The sequence below is a fragment of the Styela clava genome, chromosome 14 (assembly GCF_964204865.1).
Source record: "Styela clava chromosome 14, kaStyClav1.hap1.2, whole genome shotgun sequence".
In the NCBI taxonomy this organism is placed as follows: domain Eukaryota; kingdom Metazoa; phylum Chordata; class Ascidiacea; order Stolidobranchia; family Styelidae; genus Styela; species Styela clava.
In genome coordinates, this window is record NC_135263.1 from 15,126,183 (window position 1) to 15,146,199 (window position 20,017).

General features: G+C 35.0%; 1 protein-coding gene across 4 annotated transcripts in view; it reads left to right on the forward strand.

Moving 5' to 3' along the window:
• Window positions 1–12,203: 12,203 nt before the first annotated feature.
• The window catches only part of LOC120341479 (solute carrier family 12 member 4-like), a 29,593-nt gene continuing 21,779 nt past the window's right edge, over window positions 12,204–20,017 (forward strand). For 2 of the 4 annotated variants that reach the window (XM_039409991.2, XM_039409994.2), the window contains exons 1-2: window positions 12,204–12,455; window positions 13,648–13,730. In XM_039409991.2, coding sequence (XP_039265925.2) covers window positions 12,355–12,455; window positions 13,648–13,730 — 184 coding nt within the window. In that variant the 5' untranslated portion in view covers window positions 12,204–12,354. Of the gene's footprint in view, window positions 12,456–13,647; window positions 13,731–14,458; window positions 16,829–17,105; window positions 17,160–17,211; window positions 17,296–20,017 lie in introns of those variants that run through there. The other 2 variants (XM_078120068.1, XM_039409992.2) reach the window with 2 other exon arrangements.

Below are 20,017 nucleotides of genomic sequence, written 5' to 3' on the forward strand. Positions count from 1 at the left end.
TTAAAATAAAACTGTTCAATTGTAAAATGTTCGACTGTCAGACTAATCCAGAAAAAACTCTTGAAACTTTTGAACATTTTCAGCTTTTAAACGCTACACGATTTGGCATGGAACATAATATGTGTTTAGTTGAAAATTGAGTAGGTTTGATTTCAACTGAACGCGTCTGTCAAGAATTGCTTTCCGAACAAACTAGACTTCTTTTAGAAAAACATAAAAATTCACGTCAAATTTTTTTGAGGTTATTTTTGTCTTACATTACGATATTTAAGATGCTTCAACGTTTTCTTCGCTAGACCTGACAAAGGTACTGCACAACGATGATACGTACAATATCGGTAGTCAATTAATAACAGCTAACAGGTCCATATTTCAGGTTTCAATGTAAAAAAATTAAAGTATATCAAATCAGCAAGTAGGGTATAAATTGTGAATTAATTTTATTTGCCACTGTATTGTTGTACCTATTCTTTCACTGCAACATTCGAAAAATCACATAAATTTTCCCACAATTAAATACAGCAATAGGAACTAAAATTCAGAAACCACTACAGCACTATCTGCAGATCTGTCTGTATCTAAGTCTTTTATCATTTTGTGGCGATGGAATTTAATCTGCTTATCCGCCAGTCTAACCTATACACACAAATACATTTCGCAGATTTCAGACGCTATACAGTAAATATAGTACCGGTACCTGTACGGTATGCAGTATAAAAATTAAACATTTATCAATACTGCAATACCTGAAAACTGGTAGCCTGAAGTCATAGCCTACCCGAACCGTTCTTCCAGGTACCGTACCGTACGGTAGTGTAACACTATGATGTGATTTCACTTTATCGCCTCATATTCTGACATTTGTGCTATTCTCCTCATTCAGTCATTGTCAACGTTATAGTCAGGTAGTCACATAGTGAAGAAACCGCGAACTATGATTTAGCGTCACATTCAAAATTCTTACGCAAATATTTTCAACTTACCAAAGTGAATGTTTAAATGTCATAGCGTTCACTCATTTTATTTCCATTTTTTTTTTTTTTTTTTTTTTAATGGGATAATATAATAAATTATAACAAAAAGTATATAACCATTCGAGCAATCATAAGATAAATAATCCAATATTCATTTTTCATATGTCCATTCCATCAGTGTTTGAGGTGTTGATCGCATCGGCATACAATTCATCAATTTTTAGTATATTGAGTTAGATTATGTACAATAAACGTAAAAAATTAAATATATTAGACATGTTCATTTTAATACATACTAAATTTATGCACACTTGATTTATAGTTCAAATACAATTCCTTAGTATTTCAAATTCTCTGACAAAATTTGGTGATTTTCTATTTTTTTCAATGTTGAGTCTGTAAGTGATTGCAGTTTTTATTTGTTTGATAACTAGGTGCTGATTAGAAATATTTTCATTTTTTATAGGTTCCACTCAACGACTAACATACCGGGTTCCACTATTGCAGTATTGAGAGTTACCATTCCCTGTGGCGCTCCACAGAGTAGAAAACGCAATAATAAAATGAACTAGAGAGATATGCTCAAATATATAGACACGTTGCCTTCTAGCGAAAAATATAATCTTTACCCACTAAAAATTTCAAAGCAATTGGTCCAGTATTTGAAGAGAAAGGCGATTTTATAATGATGACGGAAAATGATAACAAGAACAACAACAAAATATTGAAATGATCGTTATGTCCACTAAACGTGTCCAATAACAATACAGGGTTGTTGGAAAACTATTATAAGCTCGTTTTTTTACAGCGCAATCGTATTTGTGTTATCGAGCCCATATAAATGTGATGTTTTCGTTAATAAAAATAAACAAATAAATAAACAAATGTCAGTTTTATAAATATCATTCAAATCGTTTTTTCTTTCTGGAATAAGTCTTTTAAATTTAAAATAAATAATAGTTGAGAATGTCAAGTGCCCTAGGCTTGAGTCAATCCTTTTCATGGTAAATCCGGCCCTACTCGTACCGAAAATAAATAATAACACGCTCGTACCTATCGTATATTTAAACACACCACAAAACGCATGTGTTACTGGCAGTAACTTACCGTACTTCCTTGTTTTGTTCTGTAAGCCAGGCCTGGCCATATTTATGTTTGAACTGTAAATAATCTGCCATTTATGTTTATAACGTTTAAAAACATTTTGCATAAAGTAAAAAATGCGACACGGCGAATGAGTAATTAGATATTTTGGTAGAATATCGAATATATAAATTGAACATAAGATTGCCCTCTTTTCATGGTTATTGGCGCAATGTATATACAAACAACAAACAATCATTCTTGGAAGATAGAAACAAATGCAGAAAAATACGCAATAAGGCTAAAGATAAATATGCGAATTCAACGAAAAACGGTATTGCTGCACAGAAATTTGAATCCTGTGGTTTTTGGAAAATAATCAATAATGTCTGCTATCCGGCTCTCATTCACGACTCAACATTATATACTTAGGATGGGATTCACATATTTTTTTAAAGAGGGGGGGAGTCAATGGGACAGCTCAATCACATGGCGAACCACGGTCTCTCGTCCTGTATCAGTGCATGTCGGGTATGGGATTAGTTAGCCAGTTATATGTTTTCAGCTGCATGAATTTGATGGTGGAGGAAGCCGTAACCGACCAGCGGTTACGTGAACCACCCTACGGCGGCGAGGAGTCCAGCAATTCTCTCGCACATTATTCACCCCACATGGGATTCGAACAAGCGAACCACGCGGTGTAATTAGAGGTGCGGCGGCGAGCGTATTCCTAACGCTTAACACGGTGTGCCACACCATTGATGACTTACAATGGATAGAAAACTCATTGTTGTCGCCACAGACGTGCCACGCTTGAATGACCTTCTGTAAAATATTATTCTGGGGCGCCCAAACAATGCTTTTCTTACGGCGGAGCCGCGTGAAATTAAAGCCTGAAATCTCGTAAAATGGGGTATTACATCGGGAAATTCAATGGTAAATATGTTTATAAGGCCGTATTCAAATACACTGTTGAAATAGAAATTATATGATGTATTCGGACAAATTTATATTTGGCCACAAGTGCGAACATGTAGATTCGACCAGACCAGAGGGTAGTTTCTGATCAATTTTTTAGGATTGTGGAAATGTCTGAATAGCGTGCGATTGCATTTTGTTATATTAGCCGATCTAATTCAGTGTGACCCGTAACGTTGGACTCCGAGCACCTTCACGTCGTTATTTATTCTCATTAACTATGCCTGCGATACATCTTTTAGGGCAGGGGTGTGCAACCTTCAGTGACAGAGGCCAGATACAAGTTACTGGATGAAGCCTCGGGCCGCACCTAGAAACTCCTATGAACCTCCACCTATGAAAGGCTCTGGATACAAAATATCAACTTACGAAAATTCTTCTCGAAATATTGCTTCGGCTAACATAATATTTTCTACATACAAAAGATCGAAAACCATTAAAACGCGTGTGGTGATATTTGTTTGATTTTTTAAGGTTTTGTTTAAAAAACCTTGCAGCCCTGCGAGACGCGGCAAAAAAGTATCTGGCACGTTTGTTTCCCGCGGGTTTATACAACGTTTTGCCAGCGAGATTCAGTGGGAAGACGAGGATGCGATAAAAAAAATAAATATAAAATTTTGAATTTCATGTATGTGTGCTCACATGCTTTTAATTTTAATCGAATTCAGTGAGACACGCGTTTTTATAACATTGTGCATTTCGTAACAGGATTTTGCTAGGTTGATTTAGTAATATGACAGTGGCACTCAGTTATTAGTATAGGCTTTGTAAAAGAGAAAAAGATTAAAATTGCTCGCACGCACCAAATTAAATGATCTGAAAACTCGTTTCGTGGGAACACCATTCAAAATTGGCGCTTCTCCGCGAGCCGTACAAATTTTCTTATCGAGCCACAGTTTGCATTCTTTGGTATTGCCTTGCTATTTTTTAGTGATGCTCTTATTTTGACGTAAGTCGACGCACAGCAATTATATCAACAAAGCAAGACATTTTAAATAGTCTAGTATTGGTCGTGAATACCTGGCGCAACTGAAAAATTATTAGCCAGTAAAAAGTCGGTTCTTTTAGCGCTGCAATTACAAGAGCCGTTTCGCGAGGATTTCGGGGCGATAAATATTTATTTTGAACCGCTTTTGAAAATCCAAAATCCTGACTATGGCCTGATTAGGATAAAGTACGTTGAAACAATTTATTAATTGTACCAATATAAATTTGGGTAGACTTTTGGATTTTATCGTAGATCTTGGGATTTTTATAACAACGATATCTCATGAAAAATAATCACAACTGGCTGTCAATACAGCAGAAACTCTACCTACGAAATTAATTCGTTTCGGAATCCCCTTCGTAGGTAGAAAATTCGAAAGTAAGGACGCAGTTTACACATAAATGCCCTAATTCGTTCTAAGCCTACACGAAACTCGGACATTACTTCTGTATAAATTATAATACTGGGCAAACCCGTAACAATTACATGTTAGAATTAAATTATCACATAATAAATAGAAAATGTGCACATAGAAGGAATAGAGAAATAACAAATAAAAATTACGAATGTATACCGTGGAGAGTGAGAGGGCGGCGGTCGGAGTTTTTACTTATCGATTTTAATCGGTAAGTATGTCGATAGGTATTTGTCTGTCTGTATGTCTGTTAGATGCACGCGATATCTCACGAAAGCGAGATTGAATCTGCTCCAGATTATTGTATGTGCATTCATCTTATCTCGGACCAGAAGCCTATTGATTTTGGGCGAATTATGTCGTATAATTAGCGAGTTAAAAATTAATTAGTGATGGGACACAAGGTGTCAATATGGAGTAAGAGCGCTGTTTTAGGGGATCCCTAACTTTCGATCGACAAGTCTTCGGTCTCTGACCGATATTCTCGTTATTTCATTTTGCTCACTAAATCATTCGATGATTCAGAAAACCGCAAATATTATTACACGATCATTGTCATAATCAAATGGGTACTCCCGAAGTAGGCTATGTGAACTAAGTTGGCGGACACCGGAACGTAGTATGTGTACCAGGTTAGGATCGAGTCATAATTCCAGGTACAACGATATGGTACCAGTTAGGGTACCGGTATATAATATAGTGAATATGGAATAATGTGATTTTGCTACATTGAAGAAAATTCATGATGAAAACACAAACATGGTTTTAGAAAACCTTTATAATTTTATCACTTTTATCTACAATTTTATCTGTGTATGCTGATCGCTGACACTCCTGCAAACTGCACATACGACTGTACAAAGATTTAATAAGACAATGGACTATATTGGGCCTGCTGGTACAAGAGACACAGGTACTGAGCACACAGTTAAATGCTCACCAGAAACACCAGGAATGAGATATACCGCCTCTGACCTCTAACAGGGAATCGGATTTGCCAAAGTATGTCGAAAAAGTCCAGTAAAAATCAATAATCTGATAATTGAAACTTTCACAAATGTGATTTGATTTACGTACACTATTGTTCAGTTTTTTTTTGTTCATTTGTCACTTTTTCACACTAATAGAACTTCTTTTTCCATGTGCCGATGATGTTGAATCATGCATATTTTCTGCTCTAATGAACGCATTTCGTTACCATGAAAACAATCACTGCTCTTTCATGTTCCACGAGTATTATTCATTCATTCCCTGTAAATATTTATCAATCTTTCCCAGCTTAAGTAATTAGTTTCCACAAATGGTAATGGTTGGTAAATCGAAGAGATTCGGAAATTTTCATGGAACTGTCGCCGTAATTAGATAAGCCACTTTATCGACGGATAATATTTTTTCGGTTATGTTATGTTGTCGGGTAATGATTATACAGTAGGGCAAAGTATTCAATTGACGACCAATACGAGTGTATTTGTAATGGTGGCTTTATTAATTTAAGTGTGTGTTTATTGTAACCTGTGGTTGCGTCGGCAAAAAAAATCCTTAGATCTGCGATGAAATATCACAGACTACAATTTAGTAGTACAGTATAAATTGATTCTAGAATGATACCCCGGTAGTCGACCAAAATATTTGAGTCATAAATTTTGCTGTATTCGAACGGAAATTCTGATCTCGAACACCAGAACCGAGCGGAGTTCGCGGCCGAGTGAGATGACGACACCCAAAACTGAACTCGATTAATACAGTTCAAGATGACAAACGAAAATCTTAGTATGAAGTTGAGAGTTTCCTAACCATCAATTCGTTGAATATGGAGCGTTTAGTAAAGCAAAAAAGTTTCCAAAAATTTCACTAAAGCAAACACGCATTCAGTGTTCTATTTTTTATTTTATGCTGCAATATATCATTAGATAACTTCAGCTGTATGAATGCAGTTGTTCTTTTTTGTTAATGGAAACAAACATAGCATGGAACCATAGTACGACTGAAGAGTTGTGCGGCCCGCTTACTCAGCAGCCCGCGATAGCAAATGTAATATGTGCTTCGTAGTTATTTTTGGGGTATGTGATAAAATAAACTACTAACTGACTGGTTCGTCATCTCTGTACCATACCATATAGGGCAGTGGTTCTTAAACTGGGGGGCGCGCCACCCCTTGGGGGGGGGGGGGGATAGGGGCGCGAGAGGTCACATGATGAATTCGGAAATTTACATGTAACGGCTCTTGAAACGGTCTCCGCGTTCGTTAAAACTACCAGCTTTTGCGTGTTATAATAATTTTTTCTGTCCCGTAATAACTACAATAATTTAAAATGTCTCTCTATTTTAATTCATTTGTGTTCAAGGTAACTCGCGGTTGCGGCGACTCACGACAAAATAAACTCATTACCTATCTAAAATACCACGCCAATCCGCGGACATAATAAAGTGTGATCAACTGCCCGATTATATTTAGTTTTTATATATATTGCCCTCATGCGAAGTTGTTGTCGTCATTAGAAAGATCTGGTATAATTTCCAAAAAGGAAATTTAAATTAATTACAATTAAAATACTTGTAAAGTATATTAGTAGATGAAAAATACATATTCATTGACACGAAATCCCCGCGGTACGGCTCCTGAGTCAGTTCTCGAGATTACGCAGGTCGTTAAAAGAGCCGACTTTTTCAACGGATATGTAATGGTTTTTCTGTTGAATAAAATATTCAATCCATGATCGATATATTTATTCAAAATGGTTGCTTTGTTCATTTAATTGTGATAAATTAAATCTGCGATTGCGTCGATAAAATAAAAGCACCACTACTCCAAAATAACACGGTAATCCGCAACCATAAAAATGTCGATTACATTTTGTTTTGATTTGTATTCTTGCTAATTTCAACAATATGAGCTGTCCCTGCAACTCCTATTCCGCTCTATCGCAATGCCGCCACTCGATTAATTTAAAGATATCACCGTTATAGATATTCCTAAGTCTGCGATCCCACGGAGTAAAATTTATTTTAAGTCTGAAGTTTTAGAACACTACTGGTGTGCCGCACGCACAAGGAATTTATGATATTTTCAATGTCTAAGAAAGTGTTTTTAATCTGTCGCGGTCCACCCCAAAACAGAACTCATGGCGTTTTATGTTTTATTTTTAGTATTCTATAATGCCACTTTTACAGTAAAGAAATTTTTAGTTGCGGATTCACTTCTTTATTCTATCTTTATATCTCGTCGCTGATGATTATATAATAAAAACTAACTCGTTTTCCTCAGAGGTGTCATGGTTCCATTCGAGAACAAAAAAGTAATTATAATCGTCTTCGCGGCACAAGAATATGTCAAGGGGATATGTCGGATTTGGGGAGAATAAACACCGAAATCAAGATTTTTAGGGCTTAAATATCATGCCACGCTGACGTAAACAATGGATATTTAAACAAAATGCAATCGCAAACGCCTTATGAACTTTATTTTTCAGCGGTCAAGGGCCGGGAAAACGTCCACATGCATAATAACTATTAAAAAATGAACTGCTTTTAAATTTACATAAATTCTTTGCACTTCTCCATTTTGTTTGAAACGTTAGTCAAGCCAAGAAGTCTGTAATTGTTGCTTATTTTTAACACACAGTAAATAATTTTTGCATTGCTCAATAGTGATGAGGTAAACAATTGATTGAAATTTTACGAGTCTTATGTGAACGGTTAAGCAGAAAATACATTTTAGCATAGGTTTATTGCTTGTTTAACTTTACTTAATAATTAGTTTGACTTTGCCAGGTAGTCCAAACTGAGCGGAAAAACGAGAATGTATTAATGACCAACCACTATTTGGCTTTATACATACGACAGTGAATGGCGAAGTTGTACTCCGAAGCTTTCTATGCCAAAACAATCTGAGCAATGACGCTATGAGACCAACACTCTTATAGCGCCATCGTAATATATAACATAACAACCTGTCCATCACAAAAGCATTTTTTCAAAGCAAAAATAGGGGGGGGGGGGGGCGCGAAGTTTGTAAAATTTTTCAAAGGGGGGCGCGGCTCAAAAATTTTAAGAACCACTGATATAGGGCAATGATGCGCGACATTCGTGTTGATTCCGATGAATTTGCGTAGAAACATTTTAACGGTCGGATTAATTTTATGGCCATGTATTTTTATTATGATAATTGAAATAAATATTATGTATTTTTAGGACCCAAAGAGTAGATTTGAAAGAAAAACAGGACCGGGTCTTAAATTCGAAAATATATATGTTTGGTTTAAAACCTAAAACCAATTCTATAATTTGAAACAAAAGTGCAACATAGACCCGATTCGATTCTCAGGTCTTTCAACTAGAAGTTTAATGATAGTTAATTAATATTGATCAATATTTACACAAATCAACAACTTTCTCTCAAAAGTGTAGGGTAGTTTTCTATTGATTCCTCATTTGCAATCATTGAAAGTTGTACTCGCAGATATGTTTTTTGTTTTTCAGGAGGCCATGGTGATCAATTTAAAAACTAGCTAATTCAACATAAAAGGTGTATACATCAACAAAACTTGCAGACTGAATCATCCGTGATGTATTTGGACTGACCGCAATGATCAACATCCTGAATAGAATTTGCTTGCCTATAATCTATGACTTTATAAACCTTACTCGAACCTTTAATAACCTATATATTCCCGTAACCAATTTTCCTATTTCTGTATCATATCGCCTCAATTGATTTTAATTATAATTACCGGTAATTTTATTGATTAAGAGTATTTACAATAATTTGGACGTTAATTTGGCTTCTATCTGGTGAGTGAAGCAGGTCTAGCCCACCTCTTCATGCATCCAACTTGGCAATTCTGATTGGGCAATTTGGCATTAGGTGACCCCAATTATAATTAGCTTGACGATATCTTTTGAGGAATATTTTTCTATCCACAGTAGGCTATATATATATAAATCTTGTTGACTAGTTCGGTATCCAATTCGGCAATCATGTTCAATCAATAATGTTATGTATCAATTTTTTCTCTCCCCACCTTATCATGTCTTGATGATTTTATGTTTCTGTGTGTGTGCAACCGTAATTTGTTGTAATAGGCTACTTTTGGGTGAGCGAACACGTACTACTTCTTTTATCAATACCTTCCCACCTGTTATATGTACGCTTTAAACCTTACTTGGGGTTTTGTTTGCTTTTCCGATTCTATAACCAGTTTTATTTATTTTGTTTTTATCAATCATTTCATCGTCTACTGCTGATCATGAAGTTGTTTGTATCAGAGTGACCAAATAAAATAGATTGATTGAAATAAACTTATATTTGACGTGACATTCCTACGGCACCGCGTGGTGGCACTATGGGGTCATTAATTTTTTTTATTTGCAGAGCTTTCCCGCCGGAATAGTATATGACTCCCAGTCATATAGTGAATTTTGACTCCATTATTACTTTTTTTTTTATCAGCTTAAGTATATTAATTGGTGAATAGACCTTTAAAGGGAATTAGCCCCTCACTTTTATCATTCTACATAATTTCAGTACATCACGAATACAAGTTGCACCACTTTCGAACGCGTTTCCTTTTGTATCAATGTATTTATTTCACCACAGTTTCCGCGATACTTCCTTATTTTAGCCCGATTCAAGGACATGGTATTTTAATCAAAATCTGATTTGAACTCTACTATGTTGCAATATTTTACCACTATCAATAGAAGTTATCGTTCCTAAGTTATTTGATACAATGTCTTGGTGTTTAAAGTTACACACGAGGTGAATAAATTCTTTAATCGGCGGTTTTTACAGGTCAATTGAAACCGACAACTATCCGAGATCCGATATACAATATTGGATCGGAAGGAAATTATTAATGCGTTGATGAAATTTTGGGCAGCATATATAGTATATACAAATATTCCTTGGAAATAATTTGTCCATCCAATGAAAAAGAAACACCTCCCTTGTTATTTTTCACTGATAAACGACCCTGCTTTCTATAGTTATATATAATGATTTTGGAAACGGCGACGGAGGGGAACCAGCTGCATGACAATTTGTAATCCCGTTGAAAACTTGATACAATGTTTTTGGATTCATGCACAAAATTTAAAAAAAAATAAGACGCCCTTTTGAGTTTCTTGCTCCGTGTATACTTTGGTCCAATGGGAATCAGCCTATTTTGAAACAGGTTGCATTAGGAAACTTGACCTTGGATTTATTTTTCAACGCGTCTTGCATGGTTTGAACATGTATAAGCGATTCGATCATATGGCACATGCTGTCGACTTCAATGAGCGAATATTGTAGGTGTTAACAGCTGAGCCTTGCTGTAATATGCCAAATGTAAGAGTTTATTCATCATTGCGCAATTGAGATCTTCGTTTACTATGCCTTTGCAATTTGCATTGTGAGACATTGTTTGATGCTAATAATGACTAAGCATCGTGCTTAGCCCAAGTATATTTAAGTTTGCATATTGTGACAATTGAAAGTTCTGTAGTTACCTGTACCGGTACATTTGTGGACCTGTTTGGGATTTTCGTTTTATCGTAATTTCAAATTCAGTTCGTAAGTTATTAGTTCTGCGTTTTCGAAACGAAAAAAGATATACCGGTAGGCTATACGGTTGCCAATGTCACCGGGAGGTAATTAGCCTGGGGCTAGATTTTAATTCAAAACAAGTCGTGTTTTTTTAGTCACAAATGAATATCATACTTCTGTGGCTGGTTTGTAATCGTGTGGGCGGATATATCGATAGTTTAATTTACTCATTGTAGCTCGCAATATAATGTGAAACAGAACAACAGTACGGTGCCGTCAGTAGATCGTCAGAATAGAAGATTTTTTATCTAGTCTAATAGTGTCAAAATGTTGGAATGCGTCAAGTGCTAAGTGCTAATGTCACATAGTTCTGTAGTTTAAGGGTTAGTAAAGGTTGAATACACACTACTGCACTATGGTACACCAGTATCCAGATATCTGATCTACTATATACAGAAATTCTCACCTTTCTGAAGTTCTTCGTTACAGTTTACCTTTCACCTAATTATCACCTTTCTTTGTATCTGAATACTGGAATAGGAGCACCTGGTTTGCTCTGTTAGCTGAATAGCCTACTGACAGTCTGAATAGACCATGTTTCATGTGTTTGTATTCTCTGCAGACACAAGTCATGCAAATTCAGAATTTGAAGCATCAAAATGTATGAAAATATACAGATTAGCATCAGGCTGTCAGAAATCAGGATAATATTTTGTTTTCTAGAAATCTAACGATGTTGGCTATTTTTGATGGTTAGTTGTATTTTTTTTATTCATATGCAGTATATGCTGATATGTGACTCACCTAGTTATATAATAGTAGGAATCACAGTCAGAGAGAAAATAGTATATAAGTTTTATTCAAATCTGAAACAAAATTTGAGGCAAAGTATTCAGGACAAGGAAGCTAAAAGATTTTAGAATTATGTTAGCCAAAGATTGTTAATTCTGTTTCAAAATATATTTTGATTTAATATTTACAAATGTAATTTTGGAGTGCTTATATAACTAGTTGTGGAAGAAAAGTGAAAATGCATTCCTGTTCTTAAAGTTCAATTTTGAAACCAAATATGCAGCTACACGTAACTTAATTTGTTTTTATTGTAAAGTGTTATCAATAGACGACTGTACTGCTATGTTAGTGATATTTTCAAGCATATTATAACTCTGAAAAATTAGTTGCCTATACTGCTATATCTAATTGAATTTTAAATGTTCAATTTTTCATTTTAACAGACTGATATATATATACATATTGTCATACATAAGTGAAACTACAGTATCTTATTTTTTTGTCAAAATTTGATAATATTAAGCATACTCTTTGGCGGCATAATAAAGGGAATAGGTGCTCTGATTTTCATTAAAGACATTCACATTTGTTCCTCACCATGTCTACTGTCAGATTCACAGTGACAAAGACAGAGGAAGAGAGTGATCAACAAGGTGCTCAGCCTGAAAATGCAAAGCAAGAAAAGGAGCCCGGAGAAAAGTTAGTATGCAGTACTGTGTTACAGTTTTAGCCTATGATTGCTATTGAATATCCATAATCAAGGGGAGGGGGGGGGGGGTATGGGATCTTTGGTCTGTGTGTATATGAGATTATTGTGTATGAATATCAGCCTACCTAGCTAATATTAATTGAACCTAAGGATATTTTGCTTTATACTGATATATAATGGATTTATGTTGGGCTTATGTTTTTTTTAAATTGACTCAATTTTTATCAGAGACAAAAATAAAAAGTATGTGTGACTTAATGTATACTATGATTGAATCAACACATTATGATCGAGGTGAATTATAAGAATCTTTTGATATTTTGGAATAATCAACTACTAATTTGCTTGTTTTTTTCTGTGAATTCAAAAACAGCATTTATTAAATATTATTTTGGTGTAAAAATGTTTAAAAATTGTTAACTTTCGAAGTGAACTTTATTTAAAGATTTCCAGTAATGAAGTGTGATATTCTGGGAATGATTAGTTTAGATTCAGACATTGAGAATGTTCTAAAATTATTGGAATTTCAGAAACACCTCAACAAAGTACAGGCTCTAAATATCTTTTTAAGACTGGTTTCCAGCAAAAATGTTCCAGCTGAAATACTGATCTGGTCATTGACATTTATTACGTTATATGATAATGTTTTAAAGTTCAAGGGTTCAGTTTGTTATTTGTGGAATTATTTGAGTCAATCCTCCATATTTTCGGGTTCAGAGAACGTACAGATATTAAATCATGTCAAATTTAAAATAAATATTGATACATGCATTACTGAGCATTAGTGAAATTTTTGATCATGAAGGAATTAATGGTATGAGCATAGAATGATTCATGAGATATGCAGCTTGCTCATATCCTTTAAGTTTCGTCAGAGTCTATATTATTATTTGTGAATTTATTGACCCTTTTATATTGATAAAATATCATTATACTTTGACTTCTATGTCATTTTTCAAGAATGACTTATTTGTTTTCACTGCAAGTTTGTCAAGTATGTGACCCTATGACCTTTTAGTAATCAAATGTTCAATTTTTTTTACATGTTATTTTATTGTAATATCACTGAAAATACATTTTGTCAGTACATTTGTTTGTTCTACTAATTTCCAAATGCTGATGCAATAGTGAATGCCAGTATATAATGATTATTAATTTTTCCACTTATTAAATGACTTTCAGATCTCTACTAATAGACTCAGCCCCACCGACTGTAGTTCTAATACCACCAAACAAGGAGGAAAATGAAGCCACTAATAATGAAGGTAAGTTTAAAAATTTAACTGGTATATTTTTTTCATTTCCATCATAGGAACTTGTGTGAAGTTCTATTCAATGACCGCCTTGTTTGAATTAAAGTTAGACACACATTTGCCATTATACATATAATTACATTAGGATTGATATCATATGCTATATATACTGTAATTCTTTATAATTTGTCCTACTTTGTCATTATTGACTATAATATTATGGGTTCCTGACATTTACATAACAATACTTTTTATTGTCAAACTTGAGACTATAGTTCAGCTAAATTTCAACTGCCATTTTCTAATACAGGATAGCCTTCTCAAATACGCAATTGCTCGTTATTGTGTATTTTTTTTTATTTGTGTCCAATCAAGCAAAAAAAAAACAATACTTCTCATATCTTATGTATTGATACCATCTTTGTCAAACTTGGAAATAACGAGTTTCAGCAAAAATTCATCTGCCATTTCTTTATTAGGTGTAGTCTTATCAAAACACAATTCTCTTTATTGTATATTTCTTCTTATATGTGTCTGAGCAAGAAAAACAATACTCATATCAGATTAACTGTTACCATCTTCAGTTTAATGGTTATATTATTTTATTTGAGAACATGGCACATCACATTACAGAAAATGTACAATTGATAAATGTTGACTAATGACTAGCATTATTGTTTTATAATAAGAGTATTTTGCAATGCATTCTGTTATTCAAACATTCCTTGACGACAACGATTGGCTGCTGGCTTGACTAAGCCGGCAAACCTTTCAGCTGATCCAATACGTCCATCGATCGCTGAATGAGACACTGTCTGGTTTGGTCTCGACTAATTGTAAGTTATATCCGTGCTCACCAGCCCGTGTCGTCGTCATAGAGGGTATGGATATGGTGGAGAGACGTAGATCAACCATCCATCGTAGAGCTGTGCCTCATAGAATATGTCGCTTTGGCATAGCTTTAAGTCTGGTTTTTAAAGCTGATCGATCCGTCCATATTTAGTTAGGCTAAATGAAGCTTTGTACTCGGTTGATTCTTCAAAACAATTTCCGTTTTAGTAGCGTCTGTTCGCCTGTAAAGTATGCCTTATATGTATTAATATCAGCGAGTGGCTTTTATATGTAGCTTAGTTTCTCTGATGCAACCTACAGAGTATCTGTATTCTCAAAACAACGCAATGTGTTTTGATGCCTATTTTGAAAGAACTATTCTTTAGTATACTAGAAAAAAATAGACATTTTGCAACTTTTTTCATGGCGAAGTATCGTTATTTTGTTATTTCGCCTGAGGGAAGCTGACTAGAATGCCATCATTTGGGTTTTTCGTGCTGTAGGTAGCATTATTGAAAAGCGTTTAAGAAAACGCGGTGTAGTTTTTAATAATCGAGCACTGCTTTAGTGGTATTAATAGGTGGCAATAGTTGGTAAGTCGGGGATTTTTGCGATTTCACCCGAATGTATTATAAGTTATAGTAATGGCAAATAGTTTTGGAATTTTTGTGTTTGCATCAACAAAATTAGATGTTACCATGTACGTTAAATGGTAATGACCATTCACACGCACGAAGTCATTTTCAGTGCGTTTCAGCAGTCTCATAAAACGTTTTCTAGTGTTTCGATTATCGTTTTCAAAATCGTCCCGAACTTAACTGCACTCGAAATGACGAATTGGCAGACTATCAGTCATATTTAAAAGTACTACGTCACCAGCGAACACCAATTTGTTGTGTATATATGCATGACATATTTGTCACTGTATCGACAATGAAAAGACTTCGGCTTAGCGCGGTTACTTGTTTGCGTAAGCTTAGTGCTTCAATTTTCGTTTAGCTGTGATGTGGTAGTTTTCAAGACCATAGGCGAGATGAGTGTTCTTTGTTAAAAAAAAACTGGATTCAGTAATTAGAATATTATAGTTAACCATTCAAGAAAATCTACAAGATAATCGTTCTGCTTTTTATTCTTTGAATTACATTATGTGTGTATAACGAATGACATTATATACTTGATTGATATTAGCTAAAAAATTTTTTCAATCTGTGGATTCAAGTTAGTTGATGGTTACAACCGCCTATTACCACTTTCTTCATCCGGCTATATAGTGTAAAATAAACTTGCTAGTTGGCTATTTGTAATTCGAAAATCCCGTGTAAATGTTATACGTCAGAATTTTAATATCAAATCCGTCACGTCAGGATATCGATTTTTAGGGTAGTCGACCATGTCACAGGCTCGAATATAGCGATGTTTTGTGTACTCGACTGTTTTATGCGGGCGAAAGCAACATGTACCTAGACGTGTAAGTAGCACTTTAGAGTTAGACGAAGTTCGTTTGCGAAAACTGAAAACTCGCTCAACGGCTAGTGTTATAACTCTCTAGATTTAAGCCTTCCCATAGTTGGGTAACATACGGTGGGCGGATACGACTACTTCAGATGTAAGCTGTAATTCATTAACTATTGTTTCCCAAAACGGTGTCCGCTAAATATAAATATAGGCGCGAGCTGTTTGGAACTAGTTTTGGAACGACATACCGCCTCCGGGCATATTTGTAAATTATCTACTGCTAATTCTGAAATTACAAAGAAACCTATGATGATCATAAAGTCTCAGGAAAGCGAGAAGAACAGATGCGTGTTCCATATGAAGAATGAAGGTTTTAGTTCAATAATAAAACTACTATCTGAGACTTGTTGTTGGTATTATTGCCAGAATGAATAGGTGAATTCAATTTTATGAGGTTTAAGGTGGAAGTTTTCTATATACTAATTAATATACGCTATATTTGAACAGCATACCTAGTTACGGTCGTGATATAACACAAAATACACTATACAACACGCGGAATTTGCTACATGATTCTGAACTAAAAAAGGTCCAATCGAAAGAAAGACTATTTGTAAACATGATTGTATGGACTACGTGCTATTTTTTCCTTAACTTATGACCAAGCCTGGAATATAATAGGGATCGGGAATAGTTGAAAGAAAAAGTTTAAATTTTTTGTGCTATGGCTGCGGATTTATTTGGCAATATGATGTCTACTGGAAAAAAAGGATATGAAGACCTGGGATCTAAAGTTACGTCTTTGCCAAGAAAAGCTGCTAACCGTAAGATTTTAATTTGTAGTTGTACTGTAGTAATAGATCTAGGAATTTAGTTCCATTGGAAATATAAACCATATCCGATATAGTTGTATGCACCGACCTACCAATGGGAAAATTTTTAACTTTCATGGTAATTAAGCTGGAAATCTTTTTACATGGAAAATGCTTACTTTCTGTTTTGAAATATTTGATTCATGGCGGCGACTGCTTTTTGACGTCAATAATGATTGTTTTTGTTGCCAAACGGTGATAGACTTACATTCCATGTTTTCATCTCTAGGATTCTCTGTTTCTTGGGTGAAGAAAAAAGACGAGGAAAGATCCATATTAATTGGTATATTTTTATCCTAATTTTCTAGTTTGTAATGTATTCTTGCTTAATACAGATACACGTGCTATGTCATCACCGGCCATTTACGGTCGTTTTACTTCCACGACATCACAACTTGGGGAAAAATCAAGTTTAGTAGGTATGATGTAGAAAGAAAGGCGGTAGTTCCATATAGTGCGTGTACAGCTGCGTAGAATCGCTATCAGCTTCATGAAAACATAGCTTACAGATCATCAGATCTTCATGAAACAGCATTGAGATACGCCGATGAATCATTGCTGTGAATATGTGGAGTGCTGAATATTCTTAGGTGCAAGTTGATGGCACGTTGCTGGAATTATCAGTGAATTTTGAAGCGAAGTGTTAAATATGAACCCGAAACACCAAAGGTATTGGGATTCGGTAAATCAACAATTAAGAAAGTGTCGTTCCGTATCCGACCTTTCCAGGAAAGTAGCCTATCGGGTTATATGCATTGGAATAAACCCTATGCTTACCCACTTCCATCTGCTGCAATACAATGCGTAGATGTAGAATATGCTGGAATTGAAAGATTTTCGTGCTGCCAAAAAGTAGCGATGTAGTTCTGCTTTTCGTAGTTAGTTTCGGGTTTCTAGATAGAGATAGATTGCCGACCGAGACAAATATGAAGTATTATTTCCTCTTCCTTTAACCCAGCGTTTCCCAACCTTTTTTGGTCGCGGACTATTTTCTCACCAACGAAAACCTTTGCGGACTCAAGATGCGTTTATTGCAACCGTACTCTGTGTGAAGAAGTAATAAAACCAAACACAACAGAATTTTAACGAATTTCAAAATCGAAAATTCGCTGCAATTACGCGTTCGTTGATTAAAAAAGCCGACTTTTCTGTTGCACAATATTCAATCCATGACAACGACGAGAATTTAAAATGTCTTTTTATTTTAATTTAATTGTGTTCATGGTAACTCGCGGTTGCGTCCACTTACGACAAGATGAAAGCATTACTTCTTTAAAATGCCACAGCAATCAGCAAACATAATATAATATTACAATATATTGCCCGATTATATTTAGTTTTGATACATATGTTTTGCGATCTCGCGAATTTGTTATCGCCGTTAGAAAAATCCTATTATCTAGTATATAAATTTCCAGAAAGTACAGGTTGATTTAGTACCTATTTAAAATATAATTGAAGTTTATTAGTAAATCAAAATACATATTCACCGTCTTGCCTTATTATTGATTCAATTGTGATCATTTTAATCTGCGGTTGTGTTGACAAAGTAAAAGCAATACTACTCGGAAAATATCATGAAATGCGTTTGGTAAAATGCGTGGTAAGGTGCCCGATTATATTTTGTTTTGATTCGTATTTTTGTGAATTCGACAAATCTGAGCTGTTCGTACAACACTTACGGCGCTCCAGTACTGTACGTACCAAAGTGGGGGCAGTAAAGCAAAGTATCATAAGGGGAAATGCCCTAGAATACATATACTACGGTAGCACCCGAAATTTTGCGATTCGTAATGTCTAAAAAAGCGTTTTTAATCGGTCGCGGACCATTAAATGTAATGAGCAAATTGCTATTCTAATAGTTGAATATTCGAATATATGCCCAGGCCTAAACAGTAACCAGAAATTATTGACTCGATTATTTTTATGTGAATAAACTTGCGTTTTATGTAAAGTCTAACTCAAATCGATATAAACTATCTATCTAATCGTAGCCTGGCTTATAGTTAAGTTTCGCGAAAACGTTTGCGACCCGCATTGAATTTCTGACTCGTTGCGGACTCATTCAAACGCTCCGCGGACTCATTTGAGACAGCGGACTCGGGTTGGGAAACACTGCTTTAACGCTTGGCTCAACTCGTATTTAAAAAAATTAAAAAATGTTCGTTAAAATGGTGCATATCCGCAAATACGAGCTTTGAGCTCAAGTTTGCTACAAATAATAGAATTCTCTAAGTGATTGACGTCTTGCTGCACACTAACACAAAAATATGTCTGTAACGTTTTGTCTGACCCAGGTCCGACTTGCTCATTGAGTTATGTATGTCTGAGAAAGTCTTGACCGTGGTCAGGCGAATTGTTACAGAAATATATTTGTGTTGGCGGGCAGCAAGACTCTTCAATTACCGGTACTTAAATAGATATTTTCACTTATGCTAAAGCATACTTACATTATATGCATATGGATCCATCAGTCGAAAAGCAAAGAAAATGGATAATCAGCTAGTCTCACAGAAATCCAATCGATAGCGCAAATAATAAAATGTGTAATTGATGCGGATAGCGCCGTTTCCGAAAGATATTTTGCTTATCGCTGACATTGTTTTGTTAGATTGAAATTTTGTTACCCAAGTCGAATCTGTTGTTTTTCGGGATATCGTTCTGTGATTAAACGAACCAACGGTCAATATTTCGACCGCTTATTATATTTGTCTCCAGAGCTTTATACGTAATTATTATTTTTCTTCATCGCTTTATGTTGATCGGGTAATGGCGTAGCCGTATACCATGAATTGCTCAAAGAAGTATTGCCTGCCTTTGACAATGTGCAAGTGATTTTTCGATACGCTATGCCAAAAAATGCTATACCTTGTCCTTAACTACGGCTTTGCGAGGTCGCCCTTTTGCTAATTTATTCGTTCCCGAATTCGTACACTGTGATAAAATCCAGATTATTTTTATTCAACTGAATCATTCATGATTGTGCAACATAAATTCACAGGTTTAGTGTAATTTCGTCGCCCTGGTTGGGATAAAAAAAAGACGAATGAAGATAATTTTTTCATAGATTTATGTCTCGTTTCTAGAAAAACTACAATACCTTGGCGTGCTCTTTGCTTTCACATTTCTTAGCTTCATTCG